The sequence below is a fragment of the Lolium perenne genome, chromosome 7, assembly GCF_019359855.2.
Source record: "Lolium perenne isolate Kyuss_39 chromosome 7, Kyuss_2.0, whole genome shotgun sequence".
NCBI lineage: Eukaryota > Viridiplantae > Streptophyta > Magnoliopsida > Poales > Poaceae > Lolium > Lolium perenne.
The window spans coordinates 78,209,878-78,229,755 of NC_067250.2; the positions used below are offsets into that span (position 1 = coordinate 78,209,878).

The 19,878-nt window shown below is 43.3% G+C and overlaps 1 protein-coding gene across 1 annotated transcript; it reads left to right on the top strand.

Annotated features, from left to right (window-relative positions):
* Positions 1-13,894: 13,894 nt before the first annotated feature.
* Positions 13,895-17,636, top strand: LOC127316948 (probable galacturonosyltransferase 4). Its single transcript, XM_051347429.1, has 8 exons — positions 13,895-14,122; positions 14,215-14,252; positions 14,347-14,391; positions 14,493-14,873; positions 15,392-15,642; positions 15,778-16,135; positions 16,281-16,856; positions 17,126-17,636. The coding sequence occupies exons 1-8, from the start codon at positions 13,990-13,992 to the stop codon at positions 17,399-17,401; spliced, it is 2,058 nt and encodes a 685-aa protein (XP_051203389.1). The 5' UTR covers positions 13,895-13,989; the 3' UTR covers positions 17,402-17,636.
* Positions 17,637-19,878: the final 2,242 nt, after the last annotated feature.

Sequence of the window (19,878 nt, forward strand, 5' to 3'; positions counted from 1 at the left end):
GTCAATGACTGGTAGCGGGTACTCTAACCCCCTTGCCAGACAAACCTTCAAAGAGCGGCTCCCATTTTATTTTTGTGTGGCACTGCTTCCAACCTTTCTTTCACAAACCATGGCTAGCCGAATCCTCGGGTGCCTGCCAACAATCTCATACCATGAAGGAGTGCCTTTTTATTTTAGTTTTATTATGATGACACTCCCCCCAACCTTTGCTTACACAAGCCATGGCTAACCGAATCCTTCGGGTGCCGTCCATCAATCACATACCATGGAGGAGTGTCTATTTAGGTTAATTAATTTGGGACTGAGAATCCCATTGCCAGCTCTTTTTGCAAAATTATTGGATAAGTGGATGAAGCCACTAGTCCATTGGTGAAAGTTGCCCAACAAGATTGAAAGATAAAACACCACATACTTCCTCATGAGCTATAAAACATTGACACAAATAAGAGATAGTAAATTTTGAATTGTTTAAAGGTAGCACACGAAGTATTTACTTGGAATGGCAGGAAATACCATGTAATAGGTAGTTATGGTGGACACAAATGACATAGGTTTGGGTTAAGGTTTGGATGCACGAGAAGTATTCCCTCTCAGTACAGGTCTTTGGCTAGTCAGGTTAATTAGCAAGCATAAGAGTCGAGGGAAACAAACAAATATACATGTGATAGAAACAACCATGCATCTTCCTTGCAAGCACAAACAGTTTTAACTTCAGAATAATAAGCTATGAGCTAACAAGAAAGAAAGATAATGAAACAACTACATGTATTTCTCTTTTCTAATTAAACCTCAAAGTGTTGTTGCTATTGACCAATGCTAAGTTTGCCAAAACCAAATAGATTTATTCAATGCTCCCAAAGTGATACCAATACTAACAACAAGATAAATCATATAATAGAGATTGCAAACTAAAATAAGATGTGCAATATGTAAATGATAAGACTTCTCATTAATATTCCATAACGATAACTCACACCAAGGGATACATAGACAACCAACTAAAGGAGAGATACTTCCAAACTGCAACCCATCTTATATGATAACTTCCCTACTCATGATATGACACTACTTGACAGTAAAAAGTAAAAGATAGTGATGATGTGATACCGCGGCACTCCCCCAAGCTTGGAACAAACCAAGGGGATGCCAATACCGATGATGAATTACTCCTTCGGCGATGGTGGTGATGAATTCCTCCCGCGCTTCTTACAGATCTCCTTCAGCTTCAGTTTCTCAGTTTGGCAATTCTGCACTAAGACTCGAAGAGATTCATTGTTATCCGAAGTTGGCGGTGGCGACCTTGTGATGGGAATCGAGTAATATTCCAGCATTCTACGGAGACGGTAATTCTCCTCCTGGAGTATCTCCACTTCTCTTCTTAGAGCCCGGTATTGATCACAAAACTCATCGGTAGTCCGTAGAGCTTCTTCCAACACGGGGAAAGAGTCGAGGCTAAGAGCGGGTGGTAAGGGTCCCTGCAAGTTATGAGAAAAAGAACGTCGAGTGTCAACAGATCCCACCAAGATTTGCTTACTCCCAACGGCTTGCTGCTCTTGTTTTGATGACACCCTTTTCCCTTCTTCCTCTGAAAGCCCCTTGCCCTTGTTGTTGGAGGCCATGGTGCTCCTAGACTGAAAACAGATCCTGGCAGAAACAGCTCGAAACAAAACACGTCGAGAAAATGATATACGGACCTCCAGGGGTCCGGGGGATTATATAGCAGAAATTTTCACGATAAAAGGAAAGTACCAGGTCGAACCAGAGTAGGAAAGAGGCGACGAGGCGGCCAGCTCATAGGGCGGCGCGGCCTGGCTGGGGCCCGCGCCGGCCTATGAGGGCACCGCCTCGTGCGTCTCCTTCACTCTGTTTCGATCTCGTAATTTTTCATATTTTCCAAAAACAGAAAAAACATTGTTCGGAAAGTAAATCGCGAACTTTTCATTACCAGTACTGTTACCTATTCAAAGTCGAGATCTGGCGGACTGTCAATTTGACCTTTGATGAAAGCTTCCGGTGTTTCCACTCGAATAATATCAACATCTACATTATAAGAATCACCTGAGATATAATGCTTGATTCTTTGTCCATTCACCACTTGTGTAGCATTGCCTTGGAGAGAGCTAATTTTAATTGCTCCTGAACGATACACCTCCTCAACAACATATGGTCCTTCCCATTTCGAGAGCAGTTTCCCTGCAAAGAATCTGAGACGAGACCGATACAATAGGACTTTATCCCTAATATTAAATTCTCTTTTGATAATCCTTCTATCATGCCATTTTTTAACTTTCTCTTTAAAGAGTTTAGCATTTTCATAAGCTTCACTTCTCCATTCATCTAGAGAACTCAATTGCAGCAACCTCTTATTACCGGCAAGTTTAGGATCTTTATTTAATTCTCTAACAACCCAATAAGCTTTGTGCTCTAGTTCTAAAGGTAAATGACAAGCTTTCCCATAAACCATTTTATAAGGTGACATTCCCATGGGATTTTTATAAGCAGTTCTATAAGCCCATAGTGCATCCTTCAATTTACTAGCCCAATTCTTTCTAGTTTTATTAACAGTCTTTTTCAAGATAGATTTAATCTCTCTATTTGATAATTCTACTTGCCCACTAATTTGAGGATGATAAGCGGAAGCAATTCTATGATTAATACCATATTTAGCAAGAGTTTTTCTAAAACCACCATGAATAAAATGGGAACCTCCATCAGTCATAATATATCTAGGAACTCCAAATCTAGGAAAAATAATATCTAAAAGCATTCTTAAAGAGGTCTCACCATCAGCACTTTTTGTAGGTATGGCTTCCACCCATTTAGTAACATAATCAACAGCAACAAGTATATGAGTGTTACCTTCTGAAGAGGGAAAAGGTCCCATGAAGTCAAATCCCCAATAATCGAACGGTTCAATAACAAGAGTATAATTCATAGGCATTTCATTGCGTCTGGAGATATTTCCAACCCTTTGACATTCGTCACAAGATAAGATAAACTTCCTTGCATCTTTGAAGAGAGTTGGCCAATAAAAACCTGATTGTAGAACCTTTTGCGCGGTTCTATCTCCGGCGTGATGTCCTCCATAAGCACTACCATGACATGTACTCAATATCTCTTGTTGTTCATATTCGGGAACACATCTTCGCAGAATACCATCCACTCCTTCTTTATATAAGTGTGGGTCATCCCAGAAATAATGCCTCAAGTCATAAAAGAATTTCCTCCTTTGCTGAGCTGAAAAGGTTGGAGGCAAGTACTTGGAAACAATAAAGTTAGCATAGTTAGCATACCAAGGACTGTCTCGCGAGCTCACCTTTATTACAGCCAATTGTTCATTTGGAAAACTATCATTAACAGGAACAGGATCATAAGCAATATTTTCCAATCTAGACAAATTATCAGCAACAGGATTATCAGCACCTTTCCTATCTACAATATGTAAATCAAATTCTTGCAACAGAAGTACCCATCTAATAAGCCTTGGCTTAGCATCTTTCTTTTGCATAAGGTATCTGATTGCAGCATGATCAGTATGTATAGTAACTTTTGAATCAACAATATAAGATCTAAACTTATCACAAGCAAAGACTACAGCTAACAATTCCTTTTCAGTAGTAGCATAATTTCTTTGAGCAGCATCAAGGGTTTTACTAGCATAATGAATAACATTCAATTTTTTATTTACTCGCTATCCAAGAACAGCGCCTACAGCAAAATCACTAGCATCACACATAATTTCAAATGGTAAGTTCCAATCAGGAGGTTCAACTATAGGAGCAGTTGTTAAGGCTTTCTTTAGAGTTTCAAAAGCTTCCTTACAATCATCATCAAAAAAAAAGGTACATCTTTTTGAAGAAGATTAGTAAGAGGCTTTGAAATCTTGGAGAAGTCTTTAATAAACCTCCTATAAAACCCAGCATGACCAAGAACACTACGAATACCTTTAACATCCCTAGGATAGGGCATCTTCTCAATTGCTTCAACTTTAGCTCTATCAACTTCAATACCTCTCTCGGAAATTTTATGTCCCAATACAATTCCTTCATTAACCATAAAGTGACATTTCTCCCAATTAAGAACAAGGTTAGTTTCTTCACATCTCTGCAAAACTTTATCAAGGTTCCGCAAGCAATTATCAAAAGAATTCCCATAGACAGAAAAATCATCCATGAATACCTCTACAATACTCTCGCAAAAGCCATGAAAAATAGCAGACATGCATCTTTGAAAAGTAGTAGGGGCATTACATAAACCAAAAGGCATACGTCTATAAGCATAAGTTCCATAGGGACAAGTAAAAGTGGTTTTCTCTTGATCCTTAGTTTTAACAGCAATTTGTGAAAACCCAGAATAACCATCAAGAAAGCAAAAGTGAGTATTTTTAGATAACCTTTCTAACATTTGATCAATAAAAGGCAAAGGGTAATGATCTTTTTTAGTAACCTTATTAACTTTACGATAATCAATGCACATTCTATACCCTACAACTACTCTTTGAGGTATGAACTCATCATTATCATTAGGCACAACAGTCATTCCTCCTTTCTTAGGAACACAATGCACAGGACTAACCCATCTACTATCAGCAATAGGATATATAATACCAGCTTCAAGAAGTCTTAATACCTCATTTCTTACCACATCCTTCATCTTAGGAATTAGACGACGCTGAGGTTCAACAACAGGCTTGGCATCATCTTCCATATTAATGGCGTGTTGGCAAATAGAGGGAGAAATCCCCTTCAAGTCATCAAGAGTGTAGCCAATAGCACCTCGGTGTTTCTTTAATATTTCCAATAACCTTTCTTCTTCAAACTCTGTAAGCTTAGAACTAATAATAACAGGATATATTTTCTTATCATCAATATGAGCATATTTAAGATTATCAGGCAATGGTTTTAAATCAAAGACAGGATCTTCCTTTGGTGGTGGTGTTGTACCCAGATCTTCTACCGGTAAATCATGCTTAAGAATAGGTTGACGAAGGAAAATTTCATCAAGCTCATCTCTTTCTTCCCTAAAAACTTCACTCTCACTATTCTCCAAATGTTGCTGCAAAGGATTATTAGGAGCAAGAACAATAGATGCACACTGTTCAACTTTAAAATCATTATTAGGCAAATCAGCTTTATAAGGAGTTTTGGTAAATTTAGAGAAGTTAAACTCATAAGATTCACCAGCAAATTTAGTCAAAATTTTCTCTTTCTTGCAATCTATAATAGCTCCACAAGTATTTAGAAAAGGTCTACCAAAAATGATAGGACAATATTTACTAGCAGCAGAACCAAGTACCAAAAAGTCAGCAGGATATTTAATCTTACCGCATAGAACTTCCACATCTCGAACAATACCAATTGGAGAAATAGTTTCTCTATTAGCCAGCCGAATAACCACATCAATATCTTCAAGTTCACAAGAACCAATTTCGTGCATAATCTCCGTGTAAAGCTCATAAGGAATAGCACTAATACTTGCACCAATATCACATAATCCATAATAACAATGATCACCAATTCTAACAGATAGCATAGGAACACTAGCTTGCTTGGACTTATTAGGATGTGAAACAATATTAGAAGCATCTTCACAGAAAATAATATGACCATCCTCCACATTTTCAGTCACAAGATCTTTAACTATTGCAACAGCAGGTTCAACTTTTATTTGTTCTTCAGGTTCTATAGGTTTCTTTTCACTTTTATGAACCGCACTATTTATAACAGAGTACTCCTTCATTTTAGCAGGGAAAGGAGTTTTTTCAATATAAGCTTCAGGAATAACATGATCAACAGTTTCAACTACAACACATTTATTAATAGATGAATCAATTTTATCTTTATACGGTTCATGATACTTATCAAAATTCTTCTTAGGCAATTCATAATGAGAGGCAAAAGCTTTATAAAGATTTGCAGCAACTTGAGAATCAAGACCATAAGTAGCACTCATATTACGAAATTTATCAGTATCCATAAAAGCTTCAATGCATTTATAATCATAATTTATACCTGATTCTCTATCTTTGTCGTTCTCCCATCCTTCAGTATTTTCCTGGATCCGATTGAGAAGGTCCCTTTTAAACTCTTCTTTGTTGCGCGTGAATGATCCAGAACAAGAAGTATCCAGCAAGGTCTTGTCTTCAAAAGAAAGTCTTGCATAGAAATTATCAATAATAACATTACCAGGAAGCTCATGAATGGGGCATTTGAGCATTAAAGACTTCAATCTCCCCCACGCTTGGGCAATACTCTCTCCATCATGAGGCCAAAAATTATATATGCGATTCCGATCCTTATCAATTTCACTTGGAGGATAGAACTTAGAATAAAACCGGGGCACAATATCATTCCATTCAAGAGAATCCCCATTATCCAGTAATTTATACCAATGCGCCGCTTTACCAGACAGCGATATAGAGAATAGTTTCTTCCTCACTTCATCCATAGCAATACCTGCACACTTGAATAGACCTCATAATTCATGTAAGAACAGCAAATGATCTCCAGGGTGGACAGTTCCATCCCCTGTATAACGGTTATCCACTACACGTTCAATAATTTTCATAGGTATTTTGTATGGTATCTCTTCCTCACCTGGCGCCTCATCCACTACCTTTGTAGTAGTAGCAGATTTTCCAAATAAAAACTCAAGAGAAGATCTCTCCATAATGAATGATGGCAGCAGGCAGAAATAAAATCAGCACAAACAGTAGAAGTTTCCCTTACCAATTCCACTTACCAATAGCGCTTCACTCCCCGGCAACGGCGCCAGAAAATAGTCTTGATGACCCACAAGTATAGGGGGTGTATCGTAGTATCTTCGATAAGTAAGAATGTCGATCCCAACGAGGAGCAGAAGGTGTTGACAAGCAGTTTCGATGAAGGATTCACTGTAAATGCTCACAGACAAGTATTCAGGGGGTTTTGATGTAGCAGATGAATAAAGTACGAGTAAGTAAAATGCGAGAGTAACAATTGCAGCGAGTGGCCCAATCCTTTTTAGCACAAAGGACAAGCCGGTTTGTTTACTTATAATGACCAAACGTTCTCGAGGACACACGGGATTTTAGTCTAGTGCTTTCGCTACATACGGCTAATTAATCTTCATTGTTTTGATAAGTGTTGTGTGGGTGAACCTGTGCTAATGTACCGCCCTTCCTAGGACTAATACATACTTGTGATTATACCCCTTGCAAGCATCCGCAACTACAAGAAAGTAATTAAGATAAATCTAACCACAGCCTTAAACTCTGAGATCCTGCTATCCCTCCTGCATCGATATACCAACGGGGTTTAGGTTTCTGTCACTCCAGCAACCCCGCAATTGGCAAACGAGTACAAGATGCATTCCCCTAGGCCCATAAAGGTGAAGTGTCGTGTAGTCGACGTTCACACGACACCACTAGAAGAATAATACCACAACTTAAATATCATAACATTGAATATTACTCAACCATACTTCACTACTAACATTTAGACTTCACCCATGTCCTCAAGAACTAAACGAACTACTCACGAGACATCATATGGAATATGATCAGAGGTGATATGATGATGAATAACAATCTGAACATAAACCTTGGTTCAACGGTTTCACTCAATAGCATCAATAACAAGTAGAAATCAACACCGGGAGAGTTTCCCCTATCAAACAATCAAGATCAAACCCAAATTGCTACAGCGGTGACGATGTATAGCGGTGGAGACGGCGGTGATGATGATGAAGATGATGATGATGGTGATGGAGATGATGTCCGGTTCGATGACGGTGACGATGGCGTCGATTTCCCCCTCTGGGAGGGAATTTCCCCGGCGGATCTCAGCCCGCCGGAGAGCTCTTTTCTCTCTGGTGTTCTCCGCCCCGCAGAGGCGGCTGTAACTCTTCGCGAGGTACCCTTTGGAGCTTAGGTTTTCGGGACGAAGGCGTTCACGAAGAAAAGGAGGCGAGAGGGGGCTGTGGGCCCCCTCCTCACAGGGCGGCGCGGCCAGGCCTTGGGCCGCGCCGGCCTATGGGGTGGGCCCACCTCGGGTCCCCTCGGCTCCCCCTTCTGGCTCCCTTCGTCATCTGGAAAAATAGGATTTTTGATATAATTTCCATCAACTGTTGATCTTCCGAAATATTGCATTCTGACGGCGCTTTTTCCAGCAGAATCCTGGCTCCGGTGCTCGATCCTCCAATAATCATAAAACATGCAAAATAGATGAAATAACATAAGTATTATGTCCAAATATGAAATATATCAATGAATAACAGCAAATTATGATATAAAATAGTGATGCAAACTGGACGTATCAGCGTCGCACCCAACTCCGCGACTACATGCAACAGGAAAGAATTGACATCCTTGGTCTTCAAGAGACGGTTAGACATTACTTCTCAGCCGTCGAGCTTCGAAGTCTTGAGCAGGGCGGTCAGTTCAATTGGAACTGGGTGCTGGCCATCGGCCAATCCGGGGGGATGCTGCTTGGATTCCGGGATGAGTGCTTCGAGGTAGGGACCTGGAGGAAAGGGAGCTTCTTCATAAGCGCTGACATTTACCATCGCTGCAAGAGGCTCGTCTGGACTTGTATTCTTGTCTACGGCCCAGCGGACCACTCCAGAACTAGGGAGTTCCTAGATGAGCTGGTGTCGGAGGTTGAAGCCTGCCAGCACCCTCTTATCATGGGAGGCGACTTCAACCTCATCAGGGGAGCGCAGGACAAGAACAATTACAACATTAATTGGCCTAGGGTGCGCCAGTTTAATGACATGATTGCTGGCCTTGCCCTGAGGGAGCTTAACCGGACTGGTGCAAGGTTTACCTGGACCAACAAGCAACTCTCTCCGGTTCGATCCGTTCTGGACAGGGTGTTCGTCTCCCCGTCGTGGGAGCTGGTCTTCCCGCTCTGCTCGCTCTTGGCCGTCACGAGGGTCGGCTCTGACCACAACCCCCTCCTCCTTGACGATGGGGAGAATGGGGTCAGAAGGCCTTCTAGATTCACTTTCCAATCGTGGTGGCTTCGGGTGGCCGGGTTTGACCACATGGTCAAAGGGAAGATTGAGCACTGCATCCTTGCGCTAGGGCATCGCTGCAGTGTCGACCTCTGGCAATGCATTGCCAGATGCCTTAGACAGCATCTCCGAGGGTGGGGTGCGAATCTTGGCAAGTTGCAGCGTCAGGCAAGGGATGACCTCATTTCCCAGATCCAGGAGCTGGATAGGACAGCGGACTCGATGGGGCTCGACGACGACGGTTGGGCCCTTCGATATTTTCTCGAGGACCAAGTTGTCAACCTGGATGGTATGGAAGAGGAGTACTGGCGTCAGTGGAGTAGGCTATAGTGGACCCTGAAGGGTGACTCCTGCACAGCCTACTTCCACGCCTTTGCCAACGGGAGGCGAAGGAAATGTATGATCCCCAGACTCATCACGGAGGAGGGGGAACTTACTACCCAGGAAGACATGATGGGCCATGTCTACCAGTTCTACCATGGTCTGATGGGAACGGTGGGGGAGGAGAGGGTCTTCTCCCTGGCACCTAACCTCTGGCCGGAGACCCATAGGATAGGCGAGGAAGAGAACATGGCTCTCGAGCTCACCTTCACGGGGGAGGAGCTGGACGAGGTCCTGGCTGGCATGAAACCTGACTCGGCACCAGATCCTGACGGCCTCCCTGTGCTCTTCTTTAAGAGGTTCTGGGGAACCCATAAGGCTCCTATCCTTCAGATGCTTAATGATTTTGTCCTTGGGAGGATCGACGTTGCGCGCCATAACTATGGAGTTATCTCCCTCATCCCTAAATCTCAGGGCGCCGACAACATCAAGCAGTTTAGGCCTATCGCCCTTATCAATGTTATCTTTAAATTCTTTGCTAAAGCCTATGCCACCCGTCTCGCCCCCGTCGCGCTTAGAACCATCGATCGTAGCCAGACGGCGTTCATCAAGGATCGGAGCCTGCACGAGGGTGTGCTGGCTCTCCACGAGATTGCTCATGAGCTCAGAGTTAAAAAACTGAAGGGGCTCCTCCTCAAATTGGACTTCGAGAAAGCTTTTGATCGTGTCAGTTGGAGTTTCCTGAGGGAGGTGCTCCACTGCAAAGGTTTTTCCCCTATGATCGTACATCGCTTGATGCAGTTGGTCTCGGGAGGACAAACTGCAGTTAATGTCAACGGTGTCATTGGGGATTATTTCCGGAATGCACGGGGAGTGCGTCAAGGAGATCCTCTATCGCCGATTCTCTTTGACTTCATGGTGGACTCCTTAGCGGCCATTATTGCCAGGGCTAGCGAGTCTGGGCACATCCAGGGGGTCGTGCCACACCTGATTCCGGGTGGTGTCACCCATCTTCAGTATGCAGACGACACCCTGATACTACTGGAACCCTCGGATGTCGGAGTGGCTAACCTCAAACTCCTGCTACTCTGCTTCGAGAACATGTCAGGTCTCAAGATCAACTTCGCAAAGAGCGAGGTGGTCGTGACATGGGTCACTGACCAGGAACGTCAGAAGTTTGCTGACGCCCTGAACTGCAAGCTAGGGAGCTTGCCGTTCAAATATCTTGGCCTCCCGGTGAGTGACAAGCCACTATCTGTGGCAGACTGGAATTTCCTCACGGACAAGGTGGGTCACAGGGTTGAGCCCTGGCAAGGGCTTTTTCTCGCCTCCGCGGGGAGACTCGAGCTAACCAACTCTTGCCTCTCCAGCTTGCCGTTGTTTGCAATGGGTCTCTACCTCCTGCACGACGCGACCCATGGGACCATGAACCGACATCGTTCCCGCTTCTTCTGGGAAGGAGTGGGACCCAAGCGCAAGTACCACATGGTTAACTGGGCTACGGTGTGCAAGCCAAAGGCGTTTGGAGGATTGGGAATCCTCAACACTAAATTCATGAATATTGCTCTCATGCTCAAATGGATCTGGAAGATCTACCAAAACAGCGAGGGGCTGTGGGCAGACCTGCTGAAGGCCAAATACCTGGGCAACCACGACTTGTTCTCCCCTGCGGTGCCTACTAAGGGATCGCAGTTTTGGAATGCCATTCAGAAGATCAAATGGTATTTCAAGATGGGAGCCAAGCACAAGGTGCGCAATGGGAAGCGTACCTATTTCTGGCTTGACTGGTGGACGGGCTCGGGGCCCTTGCGTCTAACCTTTCCCCGCCTTTTCGCTTGTTGCGACAACCACTTCGCCACTGTGGAAGGGGTCCGCGACAACGATGGCTGGCATATCAGATTCAGACGCTCCTTCGGTCTTGCGGAGACGGTGGAATGGGAGAACCTTTGCAGGATCTTCGACCTCACTCCAATCTTTCCTGGTGAGGACGAGGTCCGTTGGGCGTTGGAACCTTCCGGGGAATACTCCACTAACTCCATGTACTGTAAGCTGTCCCAGGGCGGGGCCATCGCCCACTTCAAGGAGGTCTGGCGCACCAAGGTACCGCCAAAGATCCGAGTCTTCCTCTGGCAGCTCATACGCGGCAGGCTGCCAGCAGGGGATCAGCTGGTCAAGATGCGGGGGCCCTCTGACGGCAGCTGTGCCCTTTGTGGGGAATGGGAAACATGCGATCACATTTTCTTCAACTATCACCTAGCAAAATTCATGTGGGCAGGAATTAGGGAACTCCTGCACTGCTCCTGGAACCCGGCAGGGGCCGCGGATTTCATGGCCATTGTGAATGGCCTTACGGGTCGTCTCCGTAGGTTAGCTTGGTACACCTTTGCGGCCCAATGCTGGGCCCTTTGGAACATACGCAATAAGCTAGCTATTGAGGGATCCCTGATCAACAACCCTGCTGACGCGTTCTTCAAAATGTCTATTCATATGCAGAGCTGGAGGGTTCTGGTCAGACCGAGGGACTTACCGCTGCTGGACGCGGCACTGGACGAGGTTAGGAGGCTCCAGCGGCGGCTACGCGACGGCGATGGAGGATGATCGGCTCATACGGCACCCGTACCTTGCACCCTCCTCCGGCCGACGTCTCTAGCTTCGTCTGTAGTCTTCTTTTCGTTTCGAGACTGGATATTTGTGGTTTGTAATGACTAAGGCATCAGACTTTTAGTTTGTGTGTGAGTTTGTACCGCTACTATGTTCGTGTTCTTTATTTATAAAGCTGGGCCAAGGGCCTTCCCTTTAAAAAAAACTGAAGAAAAATTACACCGCAGAGATTGCCAACTCACACGGCAACTGCACACCATGAAGCCCATATGGAGACTAGCTTGGTGTTGTACTAGTTTCTTAGGGTGTTGGGAGCCTTCGGCTGTTGTGGAGCTCGCCCCAACCTTGTGTGAAGGAACTGCCGCCTCGAACGACCTTGATAGTGGAGAGGTGAAGACTCCTTGTGGGGTTTTCACGAGGAATAAGGTGAAGCCTTCATGGCTGTTGGAACCTTAGTGGTCCACACCTCCTCAACACAGATGTACTCTCTTTTGTGGGAGAAACTGCGATAAATACATCGCGTCTCGTCTCGTCTCTGCTACCGCCCGCCCGGTTGTCTTGCTTCCCTTACACTTGCTCGTTACTTGTTCCTATTGTTTCATTGCATTACATCATGCTAGTATAAAGTCATCACCTTTGCTTCCGGTACGCCTAAAACTTAAAAATGATTAGAATTGACATAGCTCCTATTCACCACCCCCTCTCTAGTCGCGCCTATATCCACTCAAAAGTCTTGGAATTTTTTTAAAATTCTTCAGAAAAATCAGTCAAGACAAGGTAGAATTAATACTCTCTATGTTCACTATTATAAGACGTTTTAGGTTTTTTTAAGTGCATGTATCTATAGACACATTTTAGTGTAGATGTTCACTCATTTTAGTATGTATCTAGTCCATATAGAATATCTAAAACATATTACAATAGAACAAACAAAGTACTATTTTCATTATTTTTTATTTACCATTCAGAAATTAGGTATTTTGGGATATTGCAAAGTTGTTCAGATTTTCTAAAGTCTCAGAACCGTTTGACATCAAAATATTATAAAAGTATTTAGTTAATACTTAATTTTTAAAAATACTAAAGTATTAAATACTTCAAGGTGTTTGGGTCCAATGAATACCATGGTTTTAAAAAAACTTGAGCGTTCTACAAAACTGTGTTATCCTATAAACTTCAATACCGACCTCTCTTTTTTCCTAAACTCAAATATTTTCTAACACTGCATTCCATGCCAAGGCATTGAAATACTTTATTTATGAAATATTTTGATTTTAATTAATCGAATCTCTCAAAAGGAGCCTTAGGCTCCCGTTTGGCATCTTAGTGTTTTGAAAACTAAAGTATTACAAAATCGTAGTATCTAAACGATTGGGCTAGCAATACTTTAGTTTCAAAAAAGAGGTTTGGTGTTGTTTTTCCAATATTTCAGAAATAACACGTTTTGAGTGATAATGAAGTATTAGTAGTTCAAATGCGACTAGCACATATTTAGCCATAGACAAACACAACAAACTATTTAACACCGAGATATTTTGAGAAACTGTAGTATTGTTTAAATACATCAAAATAGTCATATTTAGACCAATATATCTGATTATCTTAATATTCAAGTCACACCATTGAATTATCAAAAATAGTCATATTTAACATGGGATTTAAATTTTAGTGGGCTGAGGGACCACCCTCCTAACCACCCAATCTCGGATTGGTTCTCCAAAAAGTCTATTTTAATCTTTAAGTAGCACGTAATTTTGTACTACCTCTATCCATCTTTTGATGTCAAAAGTTTGTCTAAATTCAAATATATCTAGACACGACTTCAGTCCATAGGTACATTTGAATTTGGACGAACCATCGGACATGGTTTATAAAATTCAGGCGAGGATCAGCGAAACAAATGAAAAGAAAAAAGCAACACCTGAACCTACGTCACACGCTCCCCTCGCAAGGCCGATCCTGCCTGACCTGACGGGCCTGGGCTAGAACCGTAGAGAAAGTCTGAACCGAACGCTCACACTCAGAAGCGGCGGCTCTGAATCATCACGTTGCCGGAGACGATTGACGGCGGCCATGGCCGCGGCGCGGCGGTGGCGGCGGAAATGCAGGACGCGGGACGCGGTGCTGGCGCTGCTCCTCGTATCGGTGCTCGCGCCCCTCGCACTCTACAGCGGCGCGCCCATCTCCGCCTTCTCCGGCCCCGCCCGTACGTCTCTTGCCCCCCACCCCTGCGTTCGCAGCAGATTTCCTACCAAGTCCCTCCCTGAAGCGTGTTTGTGATCGTGGTGTTCTTCGCAGTGACTGGGAGCGCCTTCGGTCGCGATCCCTCCAATTTGGTATGGCCGCATTCGGGAACTCATTCTGTATGTTTCAGACAGGCTTTCGGAGGTTAACTGAACCTTGCGGTCTTGCGTGTTTGCCTTTTCGTAGATTGCTCGGAATGAGGCTGGGAAGCGTCTACGTTCTCTACGGCAGGTGAGTTCAACCAGATATGCGTCCATTTGCAGTTCTTTTCCTTCCGAAATGATTCTCTACGGTTGCAGTCTGAAGATTGTTGTTCTGAATGTTTTCCTAAGGACGAATTAGGTGCGCTGAAGGATCCTGTACGGACAGTTGCATCTGATGCAAGCGTGAAAAGGGAGGGCACGGCTATTGCGGGTGTTCAGGGCAGTCAGCTGGGACAGGATGGTGGAATTCTGCAAGTTGTCACGGGGAGTAGTATAGATATATCAGGTGAATCTGGGGGCAGTAAGGACAGCAGAGCGCGCGGCATAGATGACACGAAGCAGGCATCATATGATTCAAGTAAGAGAAAGCGCGTTGATGATGGGCTTAGTTCTTTGGAAGAAGGTGCTCAGCACAGAGAGCAGAGTGGCGTAAGCAATGTTGGTGCAGCACGAGATAACAAAGTTCGTGGAATGCACAATGCTGGATACCGTAATGTCCCATCGGATAAGGTGAATGGACTGTCTTGTGTTCAGGTTTACTTACATTCCACTTCAAGGAGCAAAACATATACTCCGTAGCTGTTAAACCTGTACAACAATGATTCTGATATGTGTGAACAGACAAAATCCATGATTATAGGTTCCAATCTAGGAGTATTGATGCATGGATGTTTGCGTTTTGCAACTAACAGATTCATCCTAGGTTAACATTTAGTTTGCTGCTGTTGCTATGCTGGCAGCTTGCAATGTTCAAAACTTCATTCCGACTAGTCCTCGAAATAATGTTTGTTTCTTTTCTTAGTGGATCTTATGTTTGCTATATTTCCATTTTATAACCAGTTTTTTTTTGTGCATCTATTTTGTATTTGTTGAGGTAAATGCTTTCCTTTTTCAGAGAAGCTTTGTATATCCAGCTTTGCGTATAATTATAGAATTGAACTGTGGCTTGTATTTTACACAGGCTGTCAGTGATTGTTTTTCTTTTAGGAGTAAGTAATGATTTAACCAATACCGATTTGATTTTCCAGGAAATTACTGATGACAGATCATCTGAGAAAAAAACTGGTGCATTGCTAACTAGCAGTAATACTAGTTATTCCACAGCGTCTCCGGATAATACAATACTTGTTATGAAGGACCAGTTGAAAAGAGCGAGAAGATACAATCGATTTCTACCTTCTAGAGGCAATCATGGATTTGTAAAGGATCTCAGAAGAAGGACCAGGGATATCCAGCAAGCACTGAGTGGTGCAACCGTCGATAGGAAGTTACCAAAGAAGTACTTTTTCTTTATTCGTATTACAAAGTTCTTCACCCTTGGCGTTTACAGTGATGATGCATACCTGCTGTTTGGTTACTCTTTTATTGGAAGTGGTTAGCTCTTAACTATTTAACTCATTTCTATTGCCTACAGTGTTCATGAAAAAATTAGAGCGATGGAATCAATATTAACCAAGATCAAACAAGTTCATGACAACTGTGCGGCTGCTATCGATAAGCTTCAAACAGACCTCCACTCGACAGAGAACCAGCTCGAGGCTAAAAAGCAAGAGGCTAACTATGTAGCACAGATAGCAGCTAAAGCTCTACCAAAAAGGCTTCATTGTCTTGCACTGCGGCTTACAAATGAGTACTATTCATCCAGTTCCAGCGTTAAGCATTTTCCATATGAAGAGAAATTGGAAGATCCGAAACTACATCATTATGCATTATTTTCAGACAATGTACTCGCAGCCGCTGTGGTTGTGAATTCAACTCTTGTACATGCTAAGGTACAGTGCATGGTTCCTAAGGGAGCACATATTAGGTGTTTATGAATCATTGCAACAACTTATGGTGCAGTGAGCATTTTAAGAAAAAAACATATTCATTTAATATGTATCAAGTACTAACATAGTAACCCCAATATCAATGCAGAAACCAGCAAACCATGTCTTCCATATTGTGACAGATAAGCTCAATTATGCTGCAATGAGGATGTGGTTCTTGGCGAATCCCCCAGATAAAGCTGCTATTCAGGTTCAGAAAATTGAAGAGTTTACATGGCTAAATTCGAGCTACAGTCCAGTCCTGAAGCAACTGGAGTCCCATTTCATGATCAGTTACTACTTTAATACGCCGGAGAATAAACCTGATAAAAATCCCAAGTTCCGGAACCCCAAGTACCTGTCAATTCTTAATCATCTGAGGTTTTATCTTCCTGAGATCTTCCCAAGACTTAACAAGGTGTTATTTGTCGATGATGATATTGTAGTCCAGCAAGACTTGAGTCCACTTTGGTCGATGGATCTGAAAGGCAAGGTTAATGGTGCTGTCCAAACCTGTGGGGAGGTTTTCCATAGGTTTGATAGGTACCTTAACTTCTCAAATCCTCTTATAGCCAAGAAGTTTGATCGACGTGCATGTGGCTGGGCATATGGCATGAACATGTTTGATTTGTCCGAGTGGAGAAAGCAGAATATTACAAATGTGTACCACTACTGGCAAGAACAGGTGAATATCCATAAGCTTTTAAATAATGGTTAAAGTGAAATTGTTCTCACCCTTATGGTTCGTATGAGCCTCAAGATTTTCAGCATGTAAAGAGTAACTACATCTTTTTAAAGCGGTATGAGCTTTAAAAACTTACTATTGACCCTTAATGTTTGAAGTATTGACTGCCTTCAAGTTGTAGTATCATACGCAAACATTCAGTCTGATTTCACTATTCTGTGCTGGTATTACCATATAGTTCACCAAGATCGTGTATCTCATTTCTGCAGAATGAACATAGACTGCTGTGGAAGTTAGGAACACTCCCTGCTGGTCTGGTGACATTCTGGAACCACACCTGCCCTCTCCATCGCTCATGGCATCTGCTGGGCCTAGGATACAAGCCGAACCTCAACCCAAAGGATATCGAGCAGGCAGCTGTTGTACACTACAATGGGAATCTAAAACCTTGGCTCGAGGTTGGATTGCCAAAATACCGCAAATACTGGTCCAAGTATGTCAATTTTGACCAAGCGTTCATAAGGGAGTGCAACATACATCCGTGAATTTCTGCTGTGGAATCGTGCGCAGAGGTTGCCGAGATGATTAGTCTAGATTCTGTAGCTCTGTAGGTTGTTTCTTTCCTGGTATACAATGTAAGTAGTTTAGAGTGTTTGTTTTGTTTGGTTAATCTCTTGCCTGCTTAATAAGAGTGCATCCAAGTTGCAGCAGGCCTTTAGAATAAAAATGCACGCAATGATGTGGAGTATATATTGAAGGTTATAGTATACCTGTTCTATATTCCTGTTGATTTTTGCTGATGCTACTGCTATATTATTTCGTTTTTCTTTGTCTAACACATCTTCTAACACACATATATAACATATTGCAACAATTCCAAGCCTTACGCTGGACGAAGAAGCTGGTAGCATGTAAGTGGTTGTGACGGTGGAAATTATGGGGCTGTTTGGATCATGCCCCGGCTAGCCCCGCCAAAATTGGCACGCCAATAATTTGGCGCAGGATTTCGCCGCCAGGATCTCGCCAACGCGCTGGCGTAGAAGCTGAACGGAGGGACCAAAATATTGGCGTGGTTCGGGAACTCTGGCGCTGATCCAAACGGATCCGGCGGTAGTAGTCAACGACCAAAAAATTGGTTGGGCAAGGCTTGGCTGCAATCCAAACAAGCCCTATGTCGCTGACGAGGGCACTGTCGTCTGTCGCACTGCTACAAGTTCCTACAAAAGTGGAGTTTTTCTCTGAAACTAGAAGTGTAAGTTTTGAAACTACTACAACGCTGGGTAAGCATTTCTGTTAAGAAGAAAAGAGCCAGGAAAAACTGTAGGCACTGGAACCATATATGTTTCCTGGGAAGCCATCAATGGCCATACCGTAGGTAAAGACACACGTTCAAAAGGAGGTAACGGAGTCTTAGCAGTAATTAGCACTAACAACAGCGTTACGTGGCCGATTTAATCTCCAAGCGAGGCACAAGTAACGGTACTGAGACCTCGCCGCTACAAATACTGTCCCTGCTAGCACGGCACAAGAACATTGCGCAGGTGGCCTACGTGCAATTAGCCTGTCACACCGTGTCGCACGCAGCAATGGCGCGTTTCTCCTACTCGCTCCTCTGCCTTGGCCTCCTCCTTGTCGCCGTCGGGTACGCGGCAGCGTCGACGGAGGCAGATGCGGCGGAGGCCCCTGTGCACGTCAGCGGCGGCGGCAGCGAGGTCGCACTCGACTGCTGGAAGTCGGTGATGGACACGACGCAGCCGTGCGCGCGCGACGTCCTGCGGACGATCCTACTGGGCGGCGTGCACATCAGCAAGGAGTGCTGCGCGGTGCTGGCACAGGTCGGCGAGAGGTGCGTCGTCGACGTGTTCTCCAGCCTCCCCCTGGGCGCCGCCTACGTCCCCGTCGTCAACCGCATCTGCGGCCTCGTCTCCGGCGTCGCCTAACTCTCCTAGGCTAGGCCGCTTCTTCCTTCGAGCGTTTCACAAGATTTAAGCTTGCCATAAAAGATTTATATATATGCCGGCGAGGCCACCAATTTGTTGTATGCAATCTTCGACTAAAAGATGGCCGTGTAGCTCTCTCATGAGTTTTTCAGCGGATAGCAACTTGTTTAGTCCAAATACTTACCCTACACTTTAAAACCATTAGTTTAAAACACCGAACCGATTTTGTTGTTCGACCAAAAAAAAAAACTTAAACAGATCGCCTCATCGGTTTTTTTAAGAGGCAACGGTTCAAATAGCAAAAAACCAGGAAAAAAAAGGTACCGCCAGATAAATCAAACTCACGATCTTCATCAGCTTTTTTTTTTTTTTTTTTTTTTTTTTTTTGCAAAACGATCTTCATCAGCTAGTAAGAAATTGCACCACACAACTTCCAATATCACTTATTCGCAAAAAAAACCCTTCCAATATCACTTGAACTCACCGTGTTTTTTTATTACATATTAAAATATACTCTATATACTCCCTCTGTTCCGGTTCATAGTTCTTGCCCGTATCTCTATGATGTAAAGTTGACTATGATAATAAAAGATAGATATTAAAAAACATATATCATTAGAAAGCTTAAATGTTCTACTTTTTAATGATATAATTTTTATGTTGTACAATTGATATTATGTTTGCTAAATTAATAACCTAGAAATACGCGCAGACACTATGAACTGAAACGGAGATAGAACCTTTAATGGTTTTTTTTCTCCAAAATTTGCTTAAATTATAATTAAGAATAATGGTTTTTTTATCATCATTGAACCGGATGAATTGATGGTCCAACAAGCAAACCAGTGAACCAGTTGCCTCATTGGTTCACTCACCCATCTGAATTTTTTGAACTGTGTTTAAAAACGGGTGGGCGAGCTCAGCATCGGTAAACTCAATCTACCAAGCCAACAATTTCTCGTCTTTCACCATATTTTGCTAAACATAAAAAAACATTTTAAAGCTTCAAAGAAAAACAAATAGTTCTCCGTTGATCGATTGCCACACTAAAACTACAACATCAATTGAAAGGATCGTATATC

Bases quoted from the DNA above. Each gene is read 5' to 3' on its own strand.
- LOC127316948 (XM_051347429.1), top strand. From the start codon at position 13,990: ATGGCCGCGGCGCGGCGGTGGCGGCGGAAATGCAGGACGCGGGACGCG. The intron at 14,123-14,214 runs GTACGTCTCTTG...TGTTCTTCGCAG, and splicing joins CGCCTTCTCCGGCCCCGCCC to TGACTGGGAGCGCCTTCGGT. The intron at 14,253-14,346 runs GTATGGCCGCAT...GCCTTTTCGTAG, and splicing joins GTCGCGATCCCTCCAATTTG to ATTGCTCGGAATGAGGCTGG.